The following is a 23,545-nucleotide window of genomic DNA, read 5'->3' on the forward strand; positions in this document are numbered from 1 at the left end:
ATTACCTTTGATTTCCGGCGAACGCTTTCTCTACGACTTTTGATGTGACTCTAAACGAAACTCGAAATTTTCATCAGTTTCACGTTCTTCTTAATTTGGGCTCCAAACGTGACTAGATCTCGCTCTTAATTAAAATCAACGCTGCTACCCGATTGAATTACGCATTACATTAGGTGAAGCAGCGACCTTGACCGCGTTATCGAAATTGTTCGCAGCTACTTGTCTTTCGCGGTGCAGTTGATCCTTGAACAAATTCAACAATAAACGTATTAGCAAATGTAATAAATTGGACAGAAGCATTTGAAAAGTTTCGTAATAGAGAAGTTTCTGCTGGAAATTGGAAAGATTTCGAATCGTGCGTTTTTCTTTGGTTTCCTTCTTTGGTTGCTGACATTCTATCGAATTAGTCGAACGTGGAATCTGTGAAGGAATGTAAACACAGAGTAAGTAGAGTAAAACGACACACGAAAGTATTTAGAAATTTATAAGCAAGCTTTCATGAATGATATTTGTAGAAAAAACATTTTGAAATTTTATAACGAGATACGACACGCTACAATACCAATACTAGTTGAGTGGGAATAAGTGAAACGAATATTAAGACGACGTGTTTCTAACACCGCTTCACGGACTAATTACCTTGTCTTCAGTCGCAGTTTCTCACTGTTCATCGAAGTAGGACAAAGGAATTCGTCAAGTGCAAATTCGGCACGCGTAAATTTCATGATGATCATCTTCAAGACAAATGCTATGACAAAACGTGTTTGCAAACTGGGAACACTGAGTACACGAGGAAAAAGTTTGCATAAGAAATCCGTGGAGCAAATAAACTAAGCATTGCGATAGTATTAGACCATCCCATGTGTATTTAAGCATGTGAAGAGGTTTCTGTGTAAACTAAATTCGAAACAATGTAATTCGTTACGGTAAGAGGTTTATGGAAAAAGAGTAAAAAACAGCACGTAAATTAACGTATGTTAGATCGATAGGTAGAAAAACGAGGACTTTCGTAATTCGGTATCCGATATTACACGTTGCACAGTGACAAAGAACACGCGTATTTCTACGGATAACAATAATTTATTTATAAATACACTGAAAATTGTCAATATTGTCCACAGTAAAGCTTACATACGCAACGGAAACAGTACTGTTTCCTTTTCGCTCGTAATTAACCTCGTGTTTATATCCCCTACATTCTATTCATATTTTTTAACATATCTTTTTTTTCGAGTTTCTTTTTTTCTTTTGCGTTGCTTCCATTAATATAGACTTTACGAGTCGGACAATGTTCGCCGCTCCGCGCCTTGGACCCGTAAGTATTCTTCTGTGAGATCTTCCAGTTCTTTTTCTTTAGTTAACTTGCAGCGTTTCCTTCCTTCTGACTATCTCTTGAAAACTGTCTGTCAAATGAATTATATGTAATTTAAGTACTACGATATCTGCTCTTTTCTCTACTCTAATCGCGACACATTTTTCTGTATATTATTATAAAGAAATTATTTAGAGTCTTATATGTTCATTCTGTTTTACTAAAAATATTATTGGCGAAAAAATGTCTAACCTAAACCTCTATGTACTACAATATACTAGGTATTAAAGAGAGAAACGAATACGATGCTTATTTTTTTTTTAATAATATTTAAATAATCGAGCATAAATAACACTCTGTATAACATAGCTATATATAAATATGTTTTATATGTTAAAAATAATTATCAATTTATTCACGTACACTGTCTTTGTCAGGACTTCGTAATATTTGCGAACTACGGCCAACCTATTTCCTTCTTTACGCGAATAAATATATACACCATTGTTTTTAGTCTTTTCACGCCTCTTTTGTCAGAAGGACGTTTACGAACGTCCAGGAACGCTTACGAAACTCACGATTAGATAATAAACGCGTTAGAGATGCCGACACTATTTCTGTGATTACTAGATAGATAAAGTCCTGTTGTCGTAGAAATCCATATTTACAAACAAACGCAATAAATTAAAAGAAGCTCAAAATCGTAATCGAGACAGGATTTGGAAGAAACAATTTACAGCCGCACCTGCTCGTCCCTTTCCCATATTTCTTTTATCACTATCAAACTGAACGGTATAAATTATATAACCAGCAACGGATTTTCGTATTCTCGACAATAAATATATAACAGGCGTTGAACAGAGAAGAAACCCACGACCGCGTTCGTTCTCCTTCGATTCAACTATCGAAGTTTTAGAATCGTATTTTGCGAAATCGAATCGACCATCTGAAACAAGCGCAAGGAGATCTAATCCTGATACGGTCCTGATTTCACGAATTTTTATGGCCCAATCTCACTTTCGTTCGAATAAAGGGATCTTTTCTTAAATTTTACTACGAGATGATCATTCGTATCGAAAACGATTCTTTCGCATTTTTCTTCCAGCTTAAAACATATTTTAACTATAGGAAAACACGATTGATAACAAGGTTGGCAAAAGAAATCGAAGAATTTAGAAACGCCTAGCAATCACGCAGAATGTATCCGTATCGTTGTATACAGGCCGATCTTCGAGTAACCTCGTGAATCAAATTTCAAAAATTCTTATTACTAAATTGCGAATTTAATTACATTTTATACTATCGATTTTACGTTTAACTACTGTTCAATTTTCTAAATAAAAAGGGTATCTGCATTTCCATCAAATAAAGCTTGGTTATATAAAAAAAAAAAAATCATGACGGATTAAGATTCTCTCAAAGAATCTCTGAAATCTTCGACTTCCTTTTCAGGCCACTCTACAAATAATTTTTAACAAATTATTCGCGCGTAATATATTTTTTAACAAATTCTACGGGATGGATTCGCGCGACAGGACAGTCTCTGACAAGACAGGATTCTTAAGACAAGTGGTCGATATTGGATTATCGCACTTGATCGCTGTCATCCGTCTGTCATTGAGGAACGATTGTCGAACTGTATGACACGTATTCGTGAATCGAACCGTTTCCACGACCGTCGATCGCCTCACGATCGAATTGTACATTTAATTGACGCTATGTCCTATGATGAAGTGATCGCGAGCAACTCGGGCCCGAATTCTTCAAGAAACATTTGACGGAAGACCAACGAACGAACATCGAGCCCGAGTCCTTCCATCCTGTCTACGATCGATCGTTCTCGTCGAATCGTCGCTCACGATGCCCGGGATCCTGCGATTATTACTCCCTTTCGCGTAATCTTCAAAATTCAAGGCATTACATTAATAGTATACAGTAAAATACTTGACGAGATTGGAAATTTCGAATGGAAGAATATTCCTGGTTGCTGAATTTCATAAATCGTCGATATCGTATAATATGTGCCAGGTGTGCGTAGATTGTGCGTGATTCTATTTTTGAAAATATTAGTGGAAGTGATCCTTATAGAATAATTAATCTTTCGTGTATTCGTAAGTTTGTATTTTTACAAAAAAGTATAGCTGGTCCTTTAGAAAATATCGTAGCTAAAAATGCTCGTATACAAGTGGACCCTATATACTGTATTTCCAAGTTTAGATATGTAAGCCTATTATAGTTTCTGTGATAAATATTCAACAAAATAAGTGTAGTAACATTTGATAGTTTCGTCTCGATTCGATAATAATCAGTGTATCAAAATTGAATCGATCGAGCAGCATTGCATGAAATTTTTACCGATCAACCGCGTTTCCCTATTACACGTATCGTTTACGCTATTCGTGGCAGGAAAGACTATGTATCGTTTGCAATAGTAACAATTTACAAGCGTAAAATTCGGAGAGGCGACTAAGAGTAACTGTCGTCTGTCTTCGACCGTTTCATTCTACTTGTTTGCGTTGACGGAACGAGAGAGGAAGTCTTACGTGATCCCAGGCGATTAACCATCGTCAAGATTCGATCTCCAACGCGTAAAGTGTCTTTTCCGTCTGTGGGTCCAAGAACTAGTCGATCAATCGATATACAGTTTACTTGGTTACTTTGGTTACGATAAATCTATGCGGCTTGAAAAACACCACGATCCACCGTGTTGTATAACAAACATTGTATAACATAGAATCGATGTGATCAACCGATCAATTGTTCAACTACCATACGCCCGATTCTCCGGATCGAAGTATCTAAGGAACGCTCGAAAGTACGAAAAATAAAAGGCTCGCGACGCTTCGGACTATCGCGACACAAAGGCCACGAATGTAGTCCGATTCCGTTGACTAACTAACAGTTGACTGCTGTCAAGAGATTCGTAAAATTTATTTTTTTATCCTTTTTCGTTTTCATTCCTTTCGTCTGTCTTTTTATTTGTATCATTTAAACAGCGGATTTTTATGCAAATTTATATCTTTTTATAAATAGATTTAAATAGAGATAGAACCGCAATACAGAATTGTTCTACCTGTTAGAATCAAGTTTTATATAAATGCATAAAAATCTACAGTTTAATTCCTTTCTTGTTAATTTATTTTTTTTCCTAATATGTTTCGCGCTAGCTAATTATGACGGAAATTATATTGCCGTGCGTCGTCTGTGTCGAATTGTTTGTTTGCCTACGTTTCAGTTTGCTGGATTTCTGGAGCTTATTTTAAATGAAACAATTTCGATTAAGCAGCCGATCTCTTCACAGAGGAACGATAACCATAGACCACTGATAACATATAACGAATATTAATTGACGTAGTGAACGGTTGATCGCGTGTTGATTAGCGATATCTAGCACAAATGATCATTTAGTTGCTCTTATTAATGATTTCGACCTCCTGGATTTCCTCCGGCTTCATATCCGCGTCACCCCAGCCCCATTTCATGTCCACATGCATATGATGATGAGAGTCGTCGTGTTCATTGTACCTGAAAATTGAAATTTCCGATTTCAAAATCCTATCAATATTATCTTTCAAACAGTAAGAAGCGAAACCTTGAATCGTGATATTTTTGGAGTATCAAAAATTACTATGCAAAAATGGGCGAGTTGTTTCCAATTTTTTGATTTTAAACTTTTTCGAAGTTCGCTCCTTTTTCTCCAAGATCAAAAGATCTTGGAGATTCTTGATCTTCTTGATCTATATTTGCCTCGATTTAATGAAAAATATTTAAAAATATAGAAAATTTGGAGAATTGTGATTGGAAAAATCGAAATTTTGCAGTTCGACGAGATTCTCTGTTTTAAGATATTAATAACGGTAATTTCGGTACTTAGTTCCATCGCCAGTTCTGATCGCTCGTCTTTTAATCGCCTCCACGGGGACAGTTTTCATGTCATACGCCAAACCCAACCGAGCACAGAAATCGATAAATGCGGTAGTGATGTTGACCTTATAGTCGCCGAGTTCGGCGGCTTTATAGTCCCACGGGAACACATGGTGGTAATTGTGCCACCCCTCACCGAATGCCACTATGGCTACGCTTTTATTTTCGGTCGGACCAATATTCCTGAAATTTATAAAGTAATGCTTTGAACAATTTATAAATCGTATTTCCTGTAATAACCCTGGAAATTTATACAACCCCGTTTAATTCGATTTAGAATTTCATAGAATCATATCTATTGCCTATAATGATTTTGAAAAGTTTTCAATGCAACGTTACAAAATTGTATAAACTGTGATAATTGTAATAAAATAATTAGAAATCAATTTAATGTACAACTGCAAATTTACAATATAATTTAATATACTTTAATTTAATATAATTAATATTTATATATATATATATAAATTAATATATTTATAATATAATTTAATATCAGTAAATCAAGTCCTTCTGATTTTTAATTTAATTAAGTATTATAATACAATTACTATTGATCGTTACCCAAAAAGATAAAAAATTGTTAGAAATACAAGTAAATTAATCGCTTACTTGTCATAAGGTTTAGCGCCCCAGATATGAGCCGCAGAGTTCACCAGCCATGTTCCGTTCAAGCTCAGTGTGTATCTAGTTAGAGTGCTGTACCAGGAATTAAATAACGTCTCTTTCCAGAGATAACAGGGCACCCACACGGGAAGCACGAAGCATAATGTTGGCACCAGTAAAAGATACAGCCTGTAAAACGTCAAAGAAAAAGGTTCAAGGCACATCCCGTGTCGTAAACAGTTTTCGTTTGTGTTTTTGACACGCATCAAGAGCTACTTTCATTAGAAACCAGTTGGCTTGTTACGCGATACTTAACACCACTAGGAGCAAGTCCTCCATTACGATTACTTTACAGATTTAACAAATATTTTCTACAATTTAATGGAATTTATTTTTATCCTCATAAAATCATCGCGATGAGTAATAGAATCCTGATTTTAAAGATCACTAAAAGTAAAAAAGTTTAACTTAGTTTTATTTCTTTGTGTGCTAGCAAATATTTCTCAAACACTAAATATGAAAATGTTTTAGTAAAGAAAATCAGCAAATAAACGACTCAAATTTTAACGTGTGCTTTTTTTCTTTTTTACTTTCTTTGAGTGGACACTGCACTTACCATTTTTAGTAACAACCATTCTAAATAAAAATTAGCTTTCCTTGTCGAGAATATTCCAGAAAATATAATTTTTCAAGGCTCAACCTCCCATTTTTAGTAACAACCATTCTAAATGAAAATTAGCTTTCCTTGTCGAGAATATTCCAGAAAATATAATTTTTCAAGGCTCAACTTTAAGATCTCTTTTCACTCCTTGCTGGATGATTGTTATTAGAAATGAAAAATTATAATTCGTAGTCATTCTTCACCTTCTTTGCCAAACGACGATGGGGTCGTTTTCGAGATCGCTCATGTCAACTGTGGCACCTTTCTTCAACACATCCGGGTGCTTTCGAACTAGAAGCCAGCCTACGTGCGAGAAGAAGAATCCTCGTTTTGCGTTATGCGGATCTGCGTTGGTGTCCGTGAATTTGTGATGAACTCTGTGATCTCTCACCCATTCGTAAATGTGATTCTACGAAGCAATGTTGAAGTTTTCAAACGTTCTGATTTCTAGTAATATTGTTGAGGGAATTATTGGAACATGTTGTAATGAAAACGCGATGTAAAATTATTCTCAGAGATACAAGAAGCCTGGTCATGATCTCGATACACAAAAGATATTTCGAATCTTAGAATTATTTTTCTACGAACGATATGACAGGATTTACGAAACATCAACCATCAAGGATGAAAAGAAATATAGAATCAATTCGTATACGAACGTGGTAATTAGAATGCGAATTTTTATGTAAATCCATGTTTTATGAACAGTATTAAAGAAGTAAATAATTTAAATATGAAGATTTTTTTCATTCTCTAAATATCATAACGATGCCTCGTACATTTTAAGTACTTACGTTTTAATTTTTTAATTTCTCATAAAGGAGAGAAAGCAGGGAAATAAAAACTCACTTGGAAGGCAATTGTCTGCAGGATCATCAATAGGAAACGCATGGGCCACTTCGCTTTGTACGTTCTGTGGGCCCAAAGTCTATGGGCACCAGCTGTGACACCCATCCCTCCAAGTGCTATCAGGCTCAAAACTGAAAGTATTACAGTTCATTTATTTCATTTTATTCCCCTACATTACATCTATATTATATTATATTTCATTAGAATTCAACTATGCATATTACTTTATATCATATATATTTTTGTATATTTTACATTGTTTAAACTTGACCTATTTTCGTCCCCATTATACTATATTTTGTTTCTCTATTTCGTTCTACTGCTTGAATTATACTTGATTACCTTCATTCTACTCTACTTTCTTTCTTATTAACCTTCGTTTTATGTTACATCATGATATCAACATTTCCTACCTTATTGTGTTTCATCTTGCTGTCCTCTACTTAACCTTATTAATGGGTATTTTATTTCATTCTACTCAACTTTATTTTTCCTCTATTTTACCTTATTATACTCTGTTGTTTATTGTCCTATTCGTTTAAATTATTCCACAGTAACTTACTCTATCTTGTTCCACTTAATTCTACTATAATCTATATACACCATCTGTCTGATTCTACTCTAACTCATTCTACTCTAACATAATATATCCTATTTACATTATTTGATTAGTCTATTTATGTGATTCTTTTCCTGTTTATTTCTGTTCTAGCCTCTTCTCCTTTAATTACACTTTGTTTCTCGTTAACATGTTGTATTTGATTTCACGAAAATCTTATTGTACTTGACTCTGCTCTATCCTATCCTACTTTAACTTTTGTCGTGTTCTACCTTCCCCTGTTCTACTTACTTTCGCTACGCTTTACTCTATTTACGCCAGTACATCTCATTTCATTCCGCTACTGTTCTGTCCCATTCTACATTAATTTCCCTCTACTTTCTTCCCCTTCTACTCTATGTAGAGACAAAATCTCTAACACGAAATTTCATTCAATTCAAATACATACAACTAAATACGAAAAATCATTTCCTAAGCTGCAAATAATTTTCAATCCGAAAATCACGCCAGACTAGATCAAATATTTTCTCATATCCAATACCCATCAAAATATTGATTGTATATTACTTTATTGCAATTTAAAAATCCCTGAACTTATAAAAAAGCTTAATAATAATACCAATAATAATAACAATTGTATAGACACGTGATTCCTTCGTTCACAATGAACTTCGTTCACAATAAAACAATCAGAACAGAATAGTTTAAAATGCAACCAGATGTACAGGACTCTAACGCAGTTCACGATCACGCTTTCATCCCATCGATTTCTACCAACAAGAAAGTGAAATGTTGCTGTCGAAGATCTTCATTGTAATAGGATCTTCTGTAAAATGTTGCGTAGCATTTACGTCTTTGGCGTTGGCGACTTAGACTTAGATAGCTTTTTCAAAGTTGCAACCACGGGTATTCGAGGTCATGCGTTCTTAAGATTTCTATCTTCAAAGTTTCTATATTCGACCCAGTTATGCGCGGCTGTTATTAATAACTGTAATCGCATCGTATAAACATGATAGCGGAGAGAAGAAGAAGAATATCGTCTAGTCAGGCAAGATGATCATTTTTGTAACCGATCGAATACGAAGCACGTGATGCGCAATACCAATTTCAGGATAGCGAAAGAATGACGTTTCTCGTGTTTCTTCTGTGTATTTGAGTTGAAATTGAAATTCTAGTTGTAAGAATTCCAGTCATTAACTTTCGATCTTTTTCTTTCTTTTCTTTTCCATTCGCCCAACGATTAACAATATCACCTATAAATAGATTGTATTTAAAAAAAAAAAAGTTAAATTTAGAAAGAGTCATCTTTTCTTCTCAATTTTCTTCCTAAACTACATGCACGTTTCATCGAACAATTTATACTTACGCCATATAGTCGTCTGGTATTTTGCTGAAGTAAAGGCAAGGTATAATCCATAGATAGCTCCAATGTGAAGATAGGTGAATGCAATCACGTTTCTCCAAACGATTTTCCATTCATAGCTCGACTCGGTATTCGATGACTTTTCGACCAGCAATTCCTGATTGTTCGTCTTCTCTGTCGTCGATTTCTCTTGATGAATATTTTGCTGAGATGCCTCCAAATACAACGTGGCCGATGTACCAAACAAGTTTGGTGCCATCTTGAACAATCTGAAACAGATATCGGTTTCTGTAACGTCTCGCGTATCATCGATAACATATACAGGTTCGTTCAAAACAAAAGAAATCTTTCATCGACGAACGATCAGAGTGTCCTGTATTACTGTATATATTTTACGTTATTATTTTACGATCTAGAAAACCCTTCGTAACAGCTAAATAATATTTTTATAGCTTCGGAAGACTGGAAATTCAGTTCGAGAATTTTCTTGAACTACGTTCAATCAAGATGTCTATTAAACCAAAAACCTCGCCGGTATACTGTAAACAACGGAAAGCAATTCAGAAATTCGATATTCTCCAGGATTCTGGTTAATGAAAATGTTCCAACGTTTCAATACTAAATACTCCAAATCTTCCAACTATCCAAATACATTCAAAGTTTTCTACAGCCTACTTTTTAGATTCGATATATTAATATTAATATACTAATATTTAGATTCGATAATATAATAATATTGTGTAATACTTTCCAGTTTTATTAAATCAATTTTTTAAACAAATATCTAAACGTGAACATCATTGATCATAGTAAGTGAGCGAATCCGGAGTTTCGAAAGACTGAAAATACTCTGCTAAATCGCTCTAATGACCAATAATTATAAGTACGATCGACTACTTATAAGGAAAAATAAGATGTTCTAACAGGTGGACTAGGTAGGTTTTACACGAGTCACTTAAGGCGATTTAACGAGAGGATGGTTTTCTTGGTTCAATTATCGATCAGGTATCGATCAAGGGCGAATCGTTTGGAAACGCGTGGTCTTTACTGGTTGCGACAAAACGTCTTCAGAATCGAGACCCAGTGACCTAGTAATAAACACTTTCAAAAAACGCAAAACCGCGAAGCGAGTCTCGTTCCACTTGCGACGCGTTTTTAGACGCGTGAAAGTTCGCACTTTATTGTGACTGCCAGATTAATTTCTAACGTGTGTCCAAAATTGTACTTTAGGTACATTCCACGTTTTTTTCAGTGTCTCTCGAACGATATACATGACCTTTTATTTTCGCTTCTTTCTTTTATCTGGAAGGAAAAAGAGGAGTAGTTTGTTCTTGAAATTGAACTTTCAGAATATTTTCAATTTTAGATGGCGCAATTTGAAGCATTTCGTCTTTTTTTTGGTTTAATTTTCAGTTGACATTAGATTATCCGATTAAAAGTGTTAACTTTCGGAAATATTTTCTCGAACTACAATTTTCTGGTTGACACGGGTGGATTATATTGTTGAAAACGTTATTGCACATCATTGAAATGAGATTAAACGATCTACCACTGGACTAGATCTTCGATCATTTGTAATTGGTCGATTATACATCTGAAAACTGAGACAAGTTTACCAGTCGCTCAATTTAGTAGCAGATCTCTCCTCGAATCGCGTTATTACATCTTCAATTAAGCAGTATCAAGTAGAAATAAGAATAAAATTCAAAAAAGATTTAAGTATTCGAATGAAATTTTTTTCTCATGAACTCTCGCCTCATCTTCTTACATTCTTCTTCCTTACATGGAATTCGATTCATAGAAAAATATCAAACAGGGAAGGTTTATCGATCATTATCATATGTCAAGTGTGAAGAAAATTTCCATTCAAGTTCCGTCGCTTCCGTGTAAAATATAAAATATACAAACGCATAAATTTTCGGGACTGTTATTCTTATACTGTAGATATTTGCGCATTCATAAAAGTTTGACGTATGCAAAAATGTTTAGAATACGTAAAGTACGTGAGAATATATGAAATATTCAAGTAAAGTGAGATACTATTCATAATAGTTTCTAGTCGTTATACGCCACAGAATATTTAAAACTTTAATCAGACTTTCCAATCATTCGTTTATAATATTTCAACATGCAAATCCTTCGCACCAGAAAAGACATAGGCTTAACAATCGCTCGTACGAAGACCTGAAAAACTGGGCAAGAAACGACTTACTAACTGATTCTAACAAAACAAGGGGGGGGGGGAAGAAAAAAAAGAAAGAACCAAAAAAGAAGTAGAAACTGAAAAAATCAATCTAAACGTATCGCTAATCTTTCATCGGATTTCCTTAACTATCCACCAATTACGTGAAAGTTAAAGACGTTGTTCAGGGTTTGGACCGTGTGTAACGAATGGTCGTCCTAGTAAAAGTGCTCGACGATAGAATTCGAAATGAACGGTACATGCTGCGTATCCGGAAGGGAGTATTCGCAGAGAAAGGGGCCGAGTGACGAGCAAAGATCAAGATTCGTAGAACGCAGGAGAGGGAAAAAGCAGGAAGAAAAGAAATGGAGTCTCGAGCTGAGAACAGGTTCTGCATAAAGGAGGTCAATGGCGCGTTTGAAGTCATTATCGATCCCCAGAAAGTATTCTACCCTGTCTCCTGTGTTTCACGCGACCTCGCCGACGCGAGGAAATCATTGTTTCGTTAGTGTGTTCGACGTATTATCGATGATAATGGGATAATAATTAGAATAACAACGGGGATGACAATTTGTCGCAAGAAAGCAAGCTTTCTTTCAAGGAACGCTAATGAGCGATATTGAAATCGCTGTTGATCACGTGCCAGTTGTGACTCGTTGCCTTTTTCAGATCCATCTTTGACATTGGTACGCGCGGTGCCGTTTGAAAAGGAGATGAATGGCGATTTCGAAATCGCCTGGTTAGCTCTCCGAGGGCTATTAATACGTTTGGAGAGATTACCGGAAACAGGAACGTCGCGAAGGCGAGCAGGTCGATGTTTGGAAAGAAAAGAAGATATTGGGCACGTGTCAATATCTTCTTGCCTGTTTCTGAGAATCAGTGCAAAGAAAATAATTTCAAAATATCTGTAATTTTGGGAAAATATGCTGCAATTGTTATTCACATTCCTGACTTCTTACTTCCATCCTATGCTAAACGTTAGAAATTCTCTTATTTGTCGGAACAAAAATACGTTAAATATACATTTGGAATCAAAAGGTGGATCAGTAGGAAAAACATAGCAAGTGTCCGATAAAAGATATATCGATAAATATTAACATCGTTGATTAATGTCGACGTATCGCGAATGATGTATTTTCGATTTGAGAATCATTTGGAAATTTGATAAATGCGATGTTGCTATCATAACTTTCAATGTGAAATCATATGCACATACAAGGATCAATCTCGAGCGAGTACAGTTTAATGGAAATATATTCAGGTCAACGGTTGAACGAAACCTGCTTGTAATCGTCGAAGAACCGATTGAGAAACCTGGGTCAATGCGCTCCGGTATCCTTCGATCCCATAAACTTCCGTTTCGACTAACTTTGATTTTATAAATTATCGATTCCCTTTTGTACCTTTTTAATTTCTTCGTATATTTATATATGTACACATACGTGCAAACAGATATAACAAATAGAACCATGCGACTTAAATTTCCAATTGAATTCAAAGTCCTATTAAATCTATTAGATCTGATTCATACTATGTTACTTACACGTCCAAGTGTCTGCACTTCCTCTTAAATTTATTTATGAATGTAATCATTGAAAATCCTGACTGTAGAGAATTCGAATTTTATTCGACGTATTGTCAAAGTGCGTTACGAATAACTCTCGCGATATAAATGTGGACTCGTGGCTTTAAGTTTCGAGATATTTGAATCGACCTTGAACAAATCGGCAGATCGATATCAAATGCTAGAATGCGAATTCCTCTAAAAAAAGAAAAAGAAATCACAGACTTCAGCGTATTTTCAAACCGAAAGCATTGTACGACTGCCCGATGTTGAAAGGTGAAACGACGAAGAAAAACTACGAAGTCGACGATAAACGTTTGATTCGCTATCATCTAGATCTAGATTCTAGCTCATTGTCGCCAAGAAATGAGAATCGAGATGGAAAGAAAATTCCACTTGCAATTTTCATTTCGGTATTCCTACACAAATTTGTAATATTGATTTTAAATCAGAATGAATTTGTTGGTATTATGAGTATTCCAGGAGAAATGTATCTGCATCGATTGCTATAATAACGTTAGAAAACAAATAACGTTGAATGTATGAATAATCTTTAAGTAATCAGCTCGTTTCTCATCTTACCAAGTATCGAAATAAAAGAAAAATGGTATTATCGTATCGTTGGTGTTTCACACTTTTTATCTTTTCTAATATATTACAGTTTAGCAATAATTATAGTAAAACAAATCAATAGTGATAGTATACGTAATTAGTAACTAGTTCTACGTAATATTATAGTATTACAATTTATACTTTAACCGCAGAACGCACTAATAAGTTTCGAAAGAAAACTCTTGGAACGATGCACTACACTGTACGCTACATAGAAATTGGCACCTCGTGGACGCTAGATCGAGCTCGGTAAACTCGTAAAATCTACGATACTTTCTTTAAAAAAATAAAGCCTCTCGTCGTTAGAATCTCGACCATTCAATTTGACCATAACCAATCACGCGCACAACATCACCATCGTTCATTCTCGCCTCCTTTCTCCACGTAAAAAGACATTCTTCGACACTTTCGAATATTGTCTGGGATTCCAAACTTGGACAACTTTGAAAACTTGCACAAGTTTGAGATGCTGGAAAATTTTGCAAGCTTTCGATATTCCAAAACTTTGTGGAATCCAAAGGCACGAATTCACTCGGAAACATCGTCGACAAAAGTTCGCGAATTTTTCGAACCGATTTCTATGAAAAGCAAAATGAAAAGATAGTGTAATCGGGGAATGAGCTCGTGGCCAAAGCTTTCACCAACGAGGTCGTAGACAATACAAACCGCGAAACGAGCGAGTATCTTCTCATTGCTCCACCGAATTCTCCTTTGTACTGTCTCGCAGTCATCCTGTCGCAATCGTCAGATGTTTAAATTACGTCAGATGGGAGGCGTAATTACGGCAATCCACGATGGTGCACCGAAGGAATCTGCAGGCGACCAAGTATTTGTTTCTGATTGGCGACAGACGATCTCGAAACGGAACAGAGACGGATAAGTTTCGAAAAGGATAAGAATGGAATAACTTTTTATAGAATGCTACAGAAACGTGGAGATGCTGAAAGTATTCGTTACGCGCGATTGTCTAGCAATAATTAACGCAACTTACCGTGAAAATAATAGATTTGATTTGTAAGCAGATTATCATGCGAAATGAACAAAAATAGCTTGAAATGGAAAAAAATTGTTGAAGAGTGATAGGGTCATTCTTCTAAATGATAACGAAGAGTATTCTATTGGATCTCCTTTTGGTAAAAGTAGTCGAATAATAATAGAAATTAAATTCCTAAAATGCATCATTTTTTCACTTGGCAGTATATCTCATATATCTATATATATCTGACATTTATTGTATTGTACATTCGATATTGTGTATTCGTACTACTTGCAATGTTATATTTGAAAATATGAAGCCCGTAACTTTCACGGGTTTGTGACGTTAAGAGTGACCACGCGCTGCCGACAATTCGCAAGAGACACGCGACACTTTTGTCGTTGTCGTTCGCATCAATCAAAAGTTCAGTTTCATCTTCTGCTAATAACGTTATACAGGGTGGTTGGTAACTGGTGGTACAAACGGAAAGGGGGTGATTCTACGCGAAAAAAGAAGTCGAAAATATAGAATAAAAATTTTTTTTAATTTTTCGCACGCGTACCGAGCGAAAATTCAAAGTCGATTTTCTCCAAAACAAAGCCTCAAACGAAAAATTTTTATTCCATATTTTCGATTTCTTTTTTCGCGTAGAATCACCCCCTTTCCGTTTGTACCACTAGTTACCAACCACTCTGTATAAAAATAACAGTTTCGTCGTTAATACTCGTATGGCCTAAAAAAATCAATTCTAGCATTAAACGACCAATTTTTCAACGTACCAAACAATTAATATATCACCAATCTTTTTGATAGAATATCATATTTCATCGCTGTTTTGCATTGAATCAAAGTGGAAAATATTAATTAATTAAATCGAGTTTTTCCTTTTAAATAACCATACAATACTTGCCCATAATATATTCCCATATTTACCTCAAAATCCATTATGGACTTGCACATTTTCTAATAATTATTCATAGCATCGTATTTCATTTGAATATATTTAATATATTTGCACACAATGTTGCACGGCTCTACGAATGTTATTGTTGTTAAAAATATTATACGGTTATCATTGAAATAATATAATTTATTTTTCATGAGTCGCTTATGAACATTTGCACGTTCTTTATACACCTAAGTTTTGTCCGCCAACTACTCATCTGCTATCGATATTTTGATCTTCGTTAGAATCTCATCAACCAACATTCCATATACTTGAACTAGTTTATTTTACTTAATTATTAATTATTATATTTAATTATTATATTTGTAAAGTTTATATCTGACATCGTTGTCTAAATTTGTTTCTAACTATTTTTCAAAAGGTCAAATAACAAACGTGTTTTATATAAAATTCCGTATGTGGTTCACAAACATCAAATCACAAATAAATCATGATTTTCAATATCTTCCTAAAGAAATATCAAAATGATCTTGCTGAAAGAAGAATATAAATTAATTTGTTAAAAATGTGATCCACGCTAATAATAAAACATAAAAAACGATTGAGCATCAGGCGTCCAGAGGTAAAATAGTGAAACGACGAGAAAGACAAACATGGAAATAGATGAAATGGTTACGTTCGGAGTTTTGATATTGATCAATTTGATTGGACAAACAACACCGAGGATATGAAACGAAAGTTGTTCGAATTAAAAACAGCGGATAAGGAAAATCGTGATACGATTCTGCGCGGCGAAGACTCGATATCAAAATTGCAAATGACCTCGCTTCTGTGTTGCGGATCTTCAACGACGATTCGATTCCAGTCTAGTAAGCAGACACTGAGAAAAGTATGCCGTAGTTATATATGCCCCGAAACGAAACGGATTCGTTCAGAAATCTGCAGGGAAAAGTCTCGATATTTTGAGTCTAAGAAGAGAAAAAAATAAGGAAGAATGTCTTTCTTCGAATTTAAATCAATTTCTTTGAAAATAGATGTCGAAGATATTACAATTAAAATTAATAAATTTTGCAGTAACATAGCGGAAAAAACGAATAGACGAAGTACCTAAGATTTGGATATAACTATAACAAAATAATATAGATATATTTTTTAATGTTAATTTCGTTCTAGTGTCAATTCGATTAATAAATAATTTTATCACGTGATAATAACGTGATAGTAACGTAATGATACGCATAACGCACAACAAATTTTGTTTACTGCTAAGAAGATGTTATAAAGATATCGTAGCATTGAAAACGAGTTTAGAACAAAATATTAATATGGATTTCATTTAGAAGAAAAGAAGTACAGTGACCAGAATCATATAATACACGTTTATAGAAACCTCAACCTGAATGAGAATGTGTTATGATTTGAATGGATGAGTTTTGAATTTTTACATTCGAGTATGCTTCTCTATACGATTCCATTCTCAAAAATCTTTTCAATTAATATGTATTAACAAACAAATCAAAATTCGAATAAATAAAACTGCAAAACGACATAATGCCATATTTTCGCTTCTCCTATGAAATTCCAATACGCGTTAATTACATAGACGCCAATTACAAAAACATAAATTCACTTCTCTAATATTATAAAACTTTGTCTGTTATAGTTCTGAAAATATTATTATACCAATACCTTTCTTACGAACCCTTCGAATATCATGTCACAAGCTATACAGACGCTAACTACGTTGTACATCGAATAAATTACGAAGCCAATGAAATCGAATTGAATTACGCTAAACGAAATTAACTAAGAAACATTCAATTTTCCAATTTCGAAGAAAATTCTCCTACAATGCAGATTCCTCTATCGCGGTTTTACTCGGTTTTTTCTAGATTCTGGATTTTCATATTTCTAGATTCATGTCACTAAACTCTACCGCTAGATCAGTGTGTAATCATTTCAAATGCAAACAGATGTGGACGGATAAGTGTAAAGAACTGTAAGACAAATCCATCCCTAGGGATTTAATTATTTACTGTCAATAAACCTCTCCTTAACATTTTTCTCTGTGGTGAGTCCTTTCTTGAAACGTTTCTGATGTTCCGATTTTCCCCTAGAAAGTTATACAATGATAAAGTGTCAGGAAGCTGTGTTACAGAGACCCGTTTTCCCAGTTTCTTATCAATTCCGACTGATGGACGTTGGCGAAACTCATCGAGACGATGACTGAACTGAACGTCCTGACACGTATGACAATACGAACGAACATTTCAAGAATATTTCTTCTGCGTTCACGTGCTCTATCTATTTGCATGCGTGTTAAAAACGTTGTCATAAAATCATTTAATCAAATGCACGTGACTCTTCCGACGAAACAAACAATATTCTTTCGTTTGATGTTATGTTGTTTCGTTTATGAATTTTAAAATTGATTATATTTGAAAATGTATGATTCAGCTGAGAAAATCGATGTAAATCGATTTCGAGAGAATCGTGGTTTCCTTCCAATAGGATAAATCCCGAACGTACATGTTACACAAATAAAGGAAATTTCGGGGAATTGAAAACGAGGATTTCATCTTTTGAATCTCACAATTCCTTATAAATAATTCATGTTATGGATTACTATTACGGTCCTGGAACTTGTAAATTTTTAGAACGGCACATGTTCTCGAGTTGAAAAAGAAAAAAAAAAGGAATCGAAAATCTTAAAGTTCATCGAACACTTAACATAGAGTTACGTACAACGAGGATATGCGAAATTTGAGAAATTTCAAAATGAATTTACTTTGATAGGAAAAGCGTATTTACTCTCAGTAATTAAAAATAGCCTGTTTTTTTTTTAGTAGAAATAGATTTTGCTTCCTAAAGTTAACTGCGATTGTTCGTTCTTCCTACCTTCCTTTTCCCATCGAGAAACGAGCACGTTAGAAGCCTGATTCGATGAAATTCGAAACCTGCTGGTTCGTGAAAATATAAACCGATCGCGAGGAAATACGAACTTTGTCGTTGTTGCAACTTTTATTAAAAAGACATCTTTGAACATTTATAAAAAAGGCATCTTTGATATTACGTGGCACGAAGATCAAGTTGTTTTTACACTTTGATAAATTTGCCGCCTCGGTTGAACGACAGCTTCGAAATAAAACGAATTTTATATTCGAATCAGTCGATTGTTATTTATATCACTTATATTTTATATTTATTTTTATTTATGTAAAGCGCAATTTTTATTCCACATAATCCTTGTATCTTAAAAAATTCATTTTTTCACGTTCACTCGAATAAAATTTGTGTCGTGCAATCGTCACTGTATAAGAATTTTACTCGAAATTCCATACTTCAATTCTGCATCGACATGCGAATTAGCAAGCTACGCTTGTTACACAGCAGATTCATAAAAATCGCGCAATTCTATCGTTAAATCATCTAACTTAAAATCACTGTTTCGTATCATCCGAATCTAAACCACAATAATACTCGACCCTCGTTTATAAAAGTTTCCGTTCTGTTCCTATCCTTTGGTAACCCAAAATTTAAAAACCCTATCATCGCAGTTCGTCAAAATTCTCCATTCTCGCCCTTCGATACCGTCAAACGTTTCTTCACACGAAACCCAAGCAGGCTGTATCGAATTCTTCGTGCACGAGGTAAGCTCGAAGGAGAAAGCTCGAAATTTGAGTAAAAATAAAAATACAAATCTATGCTCCTGTTTATCCAAACAGTCGATAAATTTGCCAACCAACCTGTTCAACTCTCTTTCCCACCAACGAATCAAACTTAGAACGTAAGTTAAAATAAAAATTTGCCGAAAAAGTTGACACCATTGAAATGCCAACTAAAAATCCTATATATATCCAGAATTCCGATATATATCGAACAATTTGCTAAACGTTGCTCGAACGAAATTCAAAGTCTCGAAGGATAACAACGACTTACTGTTGTCGCTCGTCGCTAGTTCCCCCGAATGATAGAATCCCTTTGGACACGATGTTGCTCTAAGGACCTGTTCCGAAGTAGTCACCTAGGCTGCTGATGATCCGACCTGATGGCGAGTTCACTACGAAATACGGAGATGCAAGAGCGTATGTCCCACTTATCAACTCCGCGACGACCCATAAAACCACGTCGACGAAATCCCCCACACGATCGGTATGTCGGTGCGATCTGGACATGGGAAAGAATGTTCCGATAGGAAACGGTGCCGTTTAATGAAGTATTAGTCGGTGTAGTGAAGTAGCGAAATATAGGAAATGATTTGAATGGTACGCGCAGACTCTTTGTTGCGAGAGATATCGATGGTCTTCAAAGTTGGAAAGAGATTCGACGAACGGCACTCGATGTACATCGAACTGTACTGTTTCGACAAGTGTAGAGCCAATGAAGCGATTCGCTTGGACTTGCAGTCTGCGAGTGAAGAAGAAAAATATTTTGGACTTATTATTATTATTTTTTTTTATTTATTTATTTAAGAATTTTTAGAATAGGTCCGATTTTATTTTGGTATTTTGTAGTTTAAAGGTAGTTTGTAATTTGGTATTTTGTAGTTTAGTAGTGCAGTGTAGTTTAAAAAGAAAGTTTCGAATAACTTCGACTACAGTGTTCGTTTCTGCGGTAGGTTCCAGTTGAATCGTGAATTACGTCGGATAATTCGTACTTCAGTTCCAGCGTAGTTTAGAAGATACTCTTTTTAGATAAACTGGAATTCCTTTTTCGGCTGAATTTGGATTACGATAAACGTAATTGGAAATCGTTCTTTGGCATAGCTTACGTGAAATCTCCATAAGAGATTCGAGAATAGTTTGAATCAAGTTTCATGTTACGTTGGAAGAACAGATTGTATTAAGGTAGCCTTTTTCGGTGGCTATTTCTAATTTCCTATTTTCGAAACGGCCGATTTGAACGTTGTTCTTGCCGTTGGATTGCGATTCTAAGTGCGTTATAAATATCTTCAAATTGTTTGAAAAATTCAATAAAATGTAGGTTGGACAGAAATCATTGGAAATCCTACAGTGTTTACTGGAGAGTTGGTCTCGCGCAAAACGACATATTTATAGCTTCATTTCGCTTTCATCTGCTCATCGACGTGGAAAATGTCAAAGAAGAAAGAACCGAATAAAAGGATGTAAAATCGGCATTTCTATCGTTTCGTTTGAACGTCGCTGTCTTTCAGTTTAAACGGTCAAACGCGAAATAGCAGACGAAAGAGGCTTAAAGGGACATTGAGTAATATTCGTCCGGTGTCGTGAACCGAATAAAGGAAATCCTCGGCTGACGTTCAAGGCGAAGCGTTCATACAAAAAAAAAATTTCGTCTCGTTACCGTGACAATTTGCATGTCTATTCGAGACACGTATGAGATGAATGTAACACTGTTCGACGGTATTAAATCAATTTGACCACGATAAATAAAGGGACCGTTCAAAGAGCTTTGACACTGTCGGCCGAGGTTTAAAATTAACACTTAAATTAGCTCCTTAAGGAAGACCAAGCATTATTTAGACGAGTATTTGAAAAATAAAGAAAAGATGTTTTCCACAAAACGAAAAATTTCCTTCCTTGTTCCGTGGCTACTAATAGTATTACTCCATGTAGAGAATCTAATGAAAACACGGTGAATATAATATATGATTTATGTTCTGCGGAAAGCCGCTCGACTGATTTAAAGATCAATTAACTTCCAATTAATCATTCGAACGATATCGTATAATACATATATTAGCATCGATTATTTTTTAGTCCGTATATTGTAAATATTGAAATAATAATAATATATATGTCATAGTATAATATAATTTTTATTGGAAATAAAAAAATTATATTCTATACGTTATGACGTATACGTTCTAAGGCATCGTATTAATTCATATTCATGTACCACAGAGAGGGAGGACTATGAAAGATAAATTTGAAAGAAATAACAAACATGTATGTACGCGTGTATTTATCTTGAGTTGACGAAAATTGATGGAATCTAGTTTCTGAGTGGGCCATACAGTACATAAAAATTATGCTAAATTATCCATTCCAAGTAAAGGAGTAAAAAATTCGAATCATTTGATTTACTGTTGCCACCTAACTGTAAATTCATAGAAACCCAGAAAAAAGCTTAGGTTATAAATGCATCTTTGTAATATAAGAACGGGAACGTAGTTCAATTCTCTGACATAAGTGCAGTAAGTGCACGAAGCTCGAGCAAACGTGTAATCAGTACGTCGTAAGTTTCTTAGCGACCTGTCCCACTGATTTTCGTTCGTTTCCTTGTTTTTTTTTTTCTCTCGTGTCCCAATTCCCTCTGTTCTTAGAAATTTAGAAGATGTAAATATCTACAGGCAAAACATGCTTGCCACGACGAAAGAAAGGAAGTATCGAGGACGAGAAGGAGACCGAAGAATATCGTGAATTATTTTTAGGTGGAATGTAAATCATGATCTACGTGTCAAAAATTAATGCACACTGTTATTTCTACTTGCTATCAGCAAAGTATGTTACAATATGCAAATAGCATACGAAAGTAATACAAATGTCAAATAAACAATTATATAGGAAATCGCTGATTTTTAAATAATAGTGTATTAAAATGATAATCTTTTCCGCGTGAATAGTTTCATATTTTTATTACAACAAGTAATAGGCTGTTTTTTCAAAGCCATTTAATTTTCTGCTTCATTAGCATTTCCTCCAATGTTAAAAAGTCGCTATTCTTATGCAATCTTCATTGTATACCAAATAGCTTGTTCTTCGTGTATTAGATTTAATAAAATCGAAAATATTTGTTTAACGCGCAAATACTTTAACACTTCGTTCAGAGGGAATTGAAAATTAAACTGATTGAAGTAGAATTAAACTTAGAATCTGGCAAATTCTGGAAGAAACGCACGTAATATTTTCTATTTCGCCGGTTTACTAAAAAAAACTGGCAGCGAATGACAGTGAGTGATAATGCGAAAGAAAAGATCAATTTTCCAGCAAATTAGTATTCAAATCATCGTCGAGATAATAGTCTGTAGATTTGAAATGTGCCTAGTAAAATATTGCTTTTCCTCAAATAGAAACGTCAATGTACCTCGAAGATCATTTTTGCAACAAACGACGTTTCTACATTCAATAACACAAAAAAGTAAACATTTTTATTCGACTCTCTTAAAATAAGTTGGATGATTCATTTATTTAGTAAATTTCAGAATCGAGCTTCAGCGCCTCGTGAATTACTTTCAGGACAGACGAAATTCGCAAAATCCAATTATTCCAGAAAGTAGAATATCCGACTCAATTTTCTCAAAAGGAGTTCGGATTGCTCGATCATTTGAAGGAGATTGTTTCGTAAATCAATGTCAAAATATTCCACTGGTGAAATTGCCATAGTAAACAGAATTAACATAGTAACACAGGTGCAAATGTGCATAATGTGCAATTGACACAATTGTCGTTATTGTCGATAGATATGAATATTTCTATATCCATCGTTGACACATGATCGATCGATTACGTAAAGCTGATATTCAATGATCATTGTTAAACGTTTCTCACATGCATTTGTTTCTTAATTACGATTATTGACTAAGTTTTGTGACATTTTCTAAGAATTTTCGCATCATACGAAAATATTCACTTACGAAATGTAAAATTCAAGTAGAAAAGTGAACTTGCGAAAGTATGACTAAACGTTTCAAGACTAAATTATTCGAGCCGTTGTAAAACTGCATGATTTATCTCCGATTATTTAACAAATTGATAAGAACAAAGAGAAATAGCATTATAAACTCTGAATATATTTCGACCGTAAATCAGTTTCGTTTAAGAAGAAGTCACAGTTCGTCTTCGTCGATACGAAGGCTGATGTATCGATTAACATTCTTCACTCTTATTCTTCTTCTTATTCTGAATATAATAAAGTTTAATCGATATTAATTAACATTTAAAAATGCAAATAGACAAATCGAGGATAAGAGTAAACACCAGTATGGATAGGAGATAAAATAAAAAATAAAATCATTGCAAGAAATAATCCAAAGTTCGCTATGCATGTCT

At 34.6% G+C, this 23,545-nt stretch overlaps 1 protein-coding gene and 1 long non-coding RNA gene across 5 annotated transcripts in view; one reads left to right on the forward strand and one right to left on the reverse strand.

Annotated features, from left to right (window-relative positions):
- LOC143303064 (uncharacterized) lies at positions 1 to 2,707 on the forward strand. The gene is made up of 2 exons (XR_013059059.1): positions 1 to 443; positions 516 to 2,707. It is a non-coding gene; the product is annotated as an uncharacterized LOC143303064 (long non-coding RNA).
- The window catches only part of LOC117162775 (acyl-CoA Delta-9 desaturase), a 26,801-nt gene continuing 4,869 nt past the window's right edge, over positions 1,614 to 23,545 (reverse strand). For 2 of the 4 annotated variants that reach the window (XM_033344722.2, XM_033344721.2), the window contains exons 2-7: positions 9,278 to 9,543; positions 7,353 to 7,483; positions 6,707 to 6,912; positions 5,849 to 6,031; positions 5,183 to 5,419; positions 1,614 to 4,837 (exon numbers count right to left, since the gene is read on the reverse strand). In XM_033344722.2, the coding sequence (XP_033200613.1) occupies positions 4,717 to 4,837; positions 5,183 to 5,419; positions 5,849 to 6,031; positions 6,707 to 6,912; positions 7,353 to 7,483; positions 9,278 to 9,533 (1,134 nt within the window). In that variant the 5' untranslated portion in view covers positions 9,534 to 9,543 and the 3' untranslated portion in view covers positions 1,614 to 4,716. Of the gene's footprint in view, positions 4,838 to 5,182; positions 5,420 to 5,848; positions 6,032 to 6,706; positions 6,913 to 7,352; positions 7,484 to 9,277; positions 9,544 to 14,298; positions 14,405 to 19,454; positions 19,616 to 23,545 lie in introns of those variants that run through there. The other 2 variants (XM_033344720.2, XM_076620912.1) reach the window with 2 other exon arrangements.

This window comes from Bombus vancouverensis, chromosome 8 (genome assembly GCF_051014615.1).
Source record: "Bombus vancouverensis nearcticus chromosome 8, iyBomVanc1_principal, whole genome shotgun sequence".
NCBI classification, from domain to species: domain Eukaryota; kingdom Metazoa; phylum Arthropoda; class Insecta; order Hymenoptera; family Apidae; genus Bombus; species Bombus vancouverensis.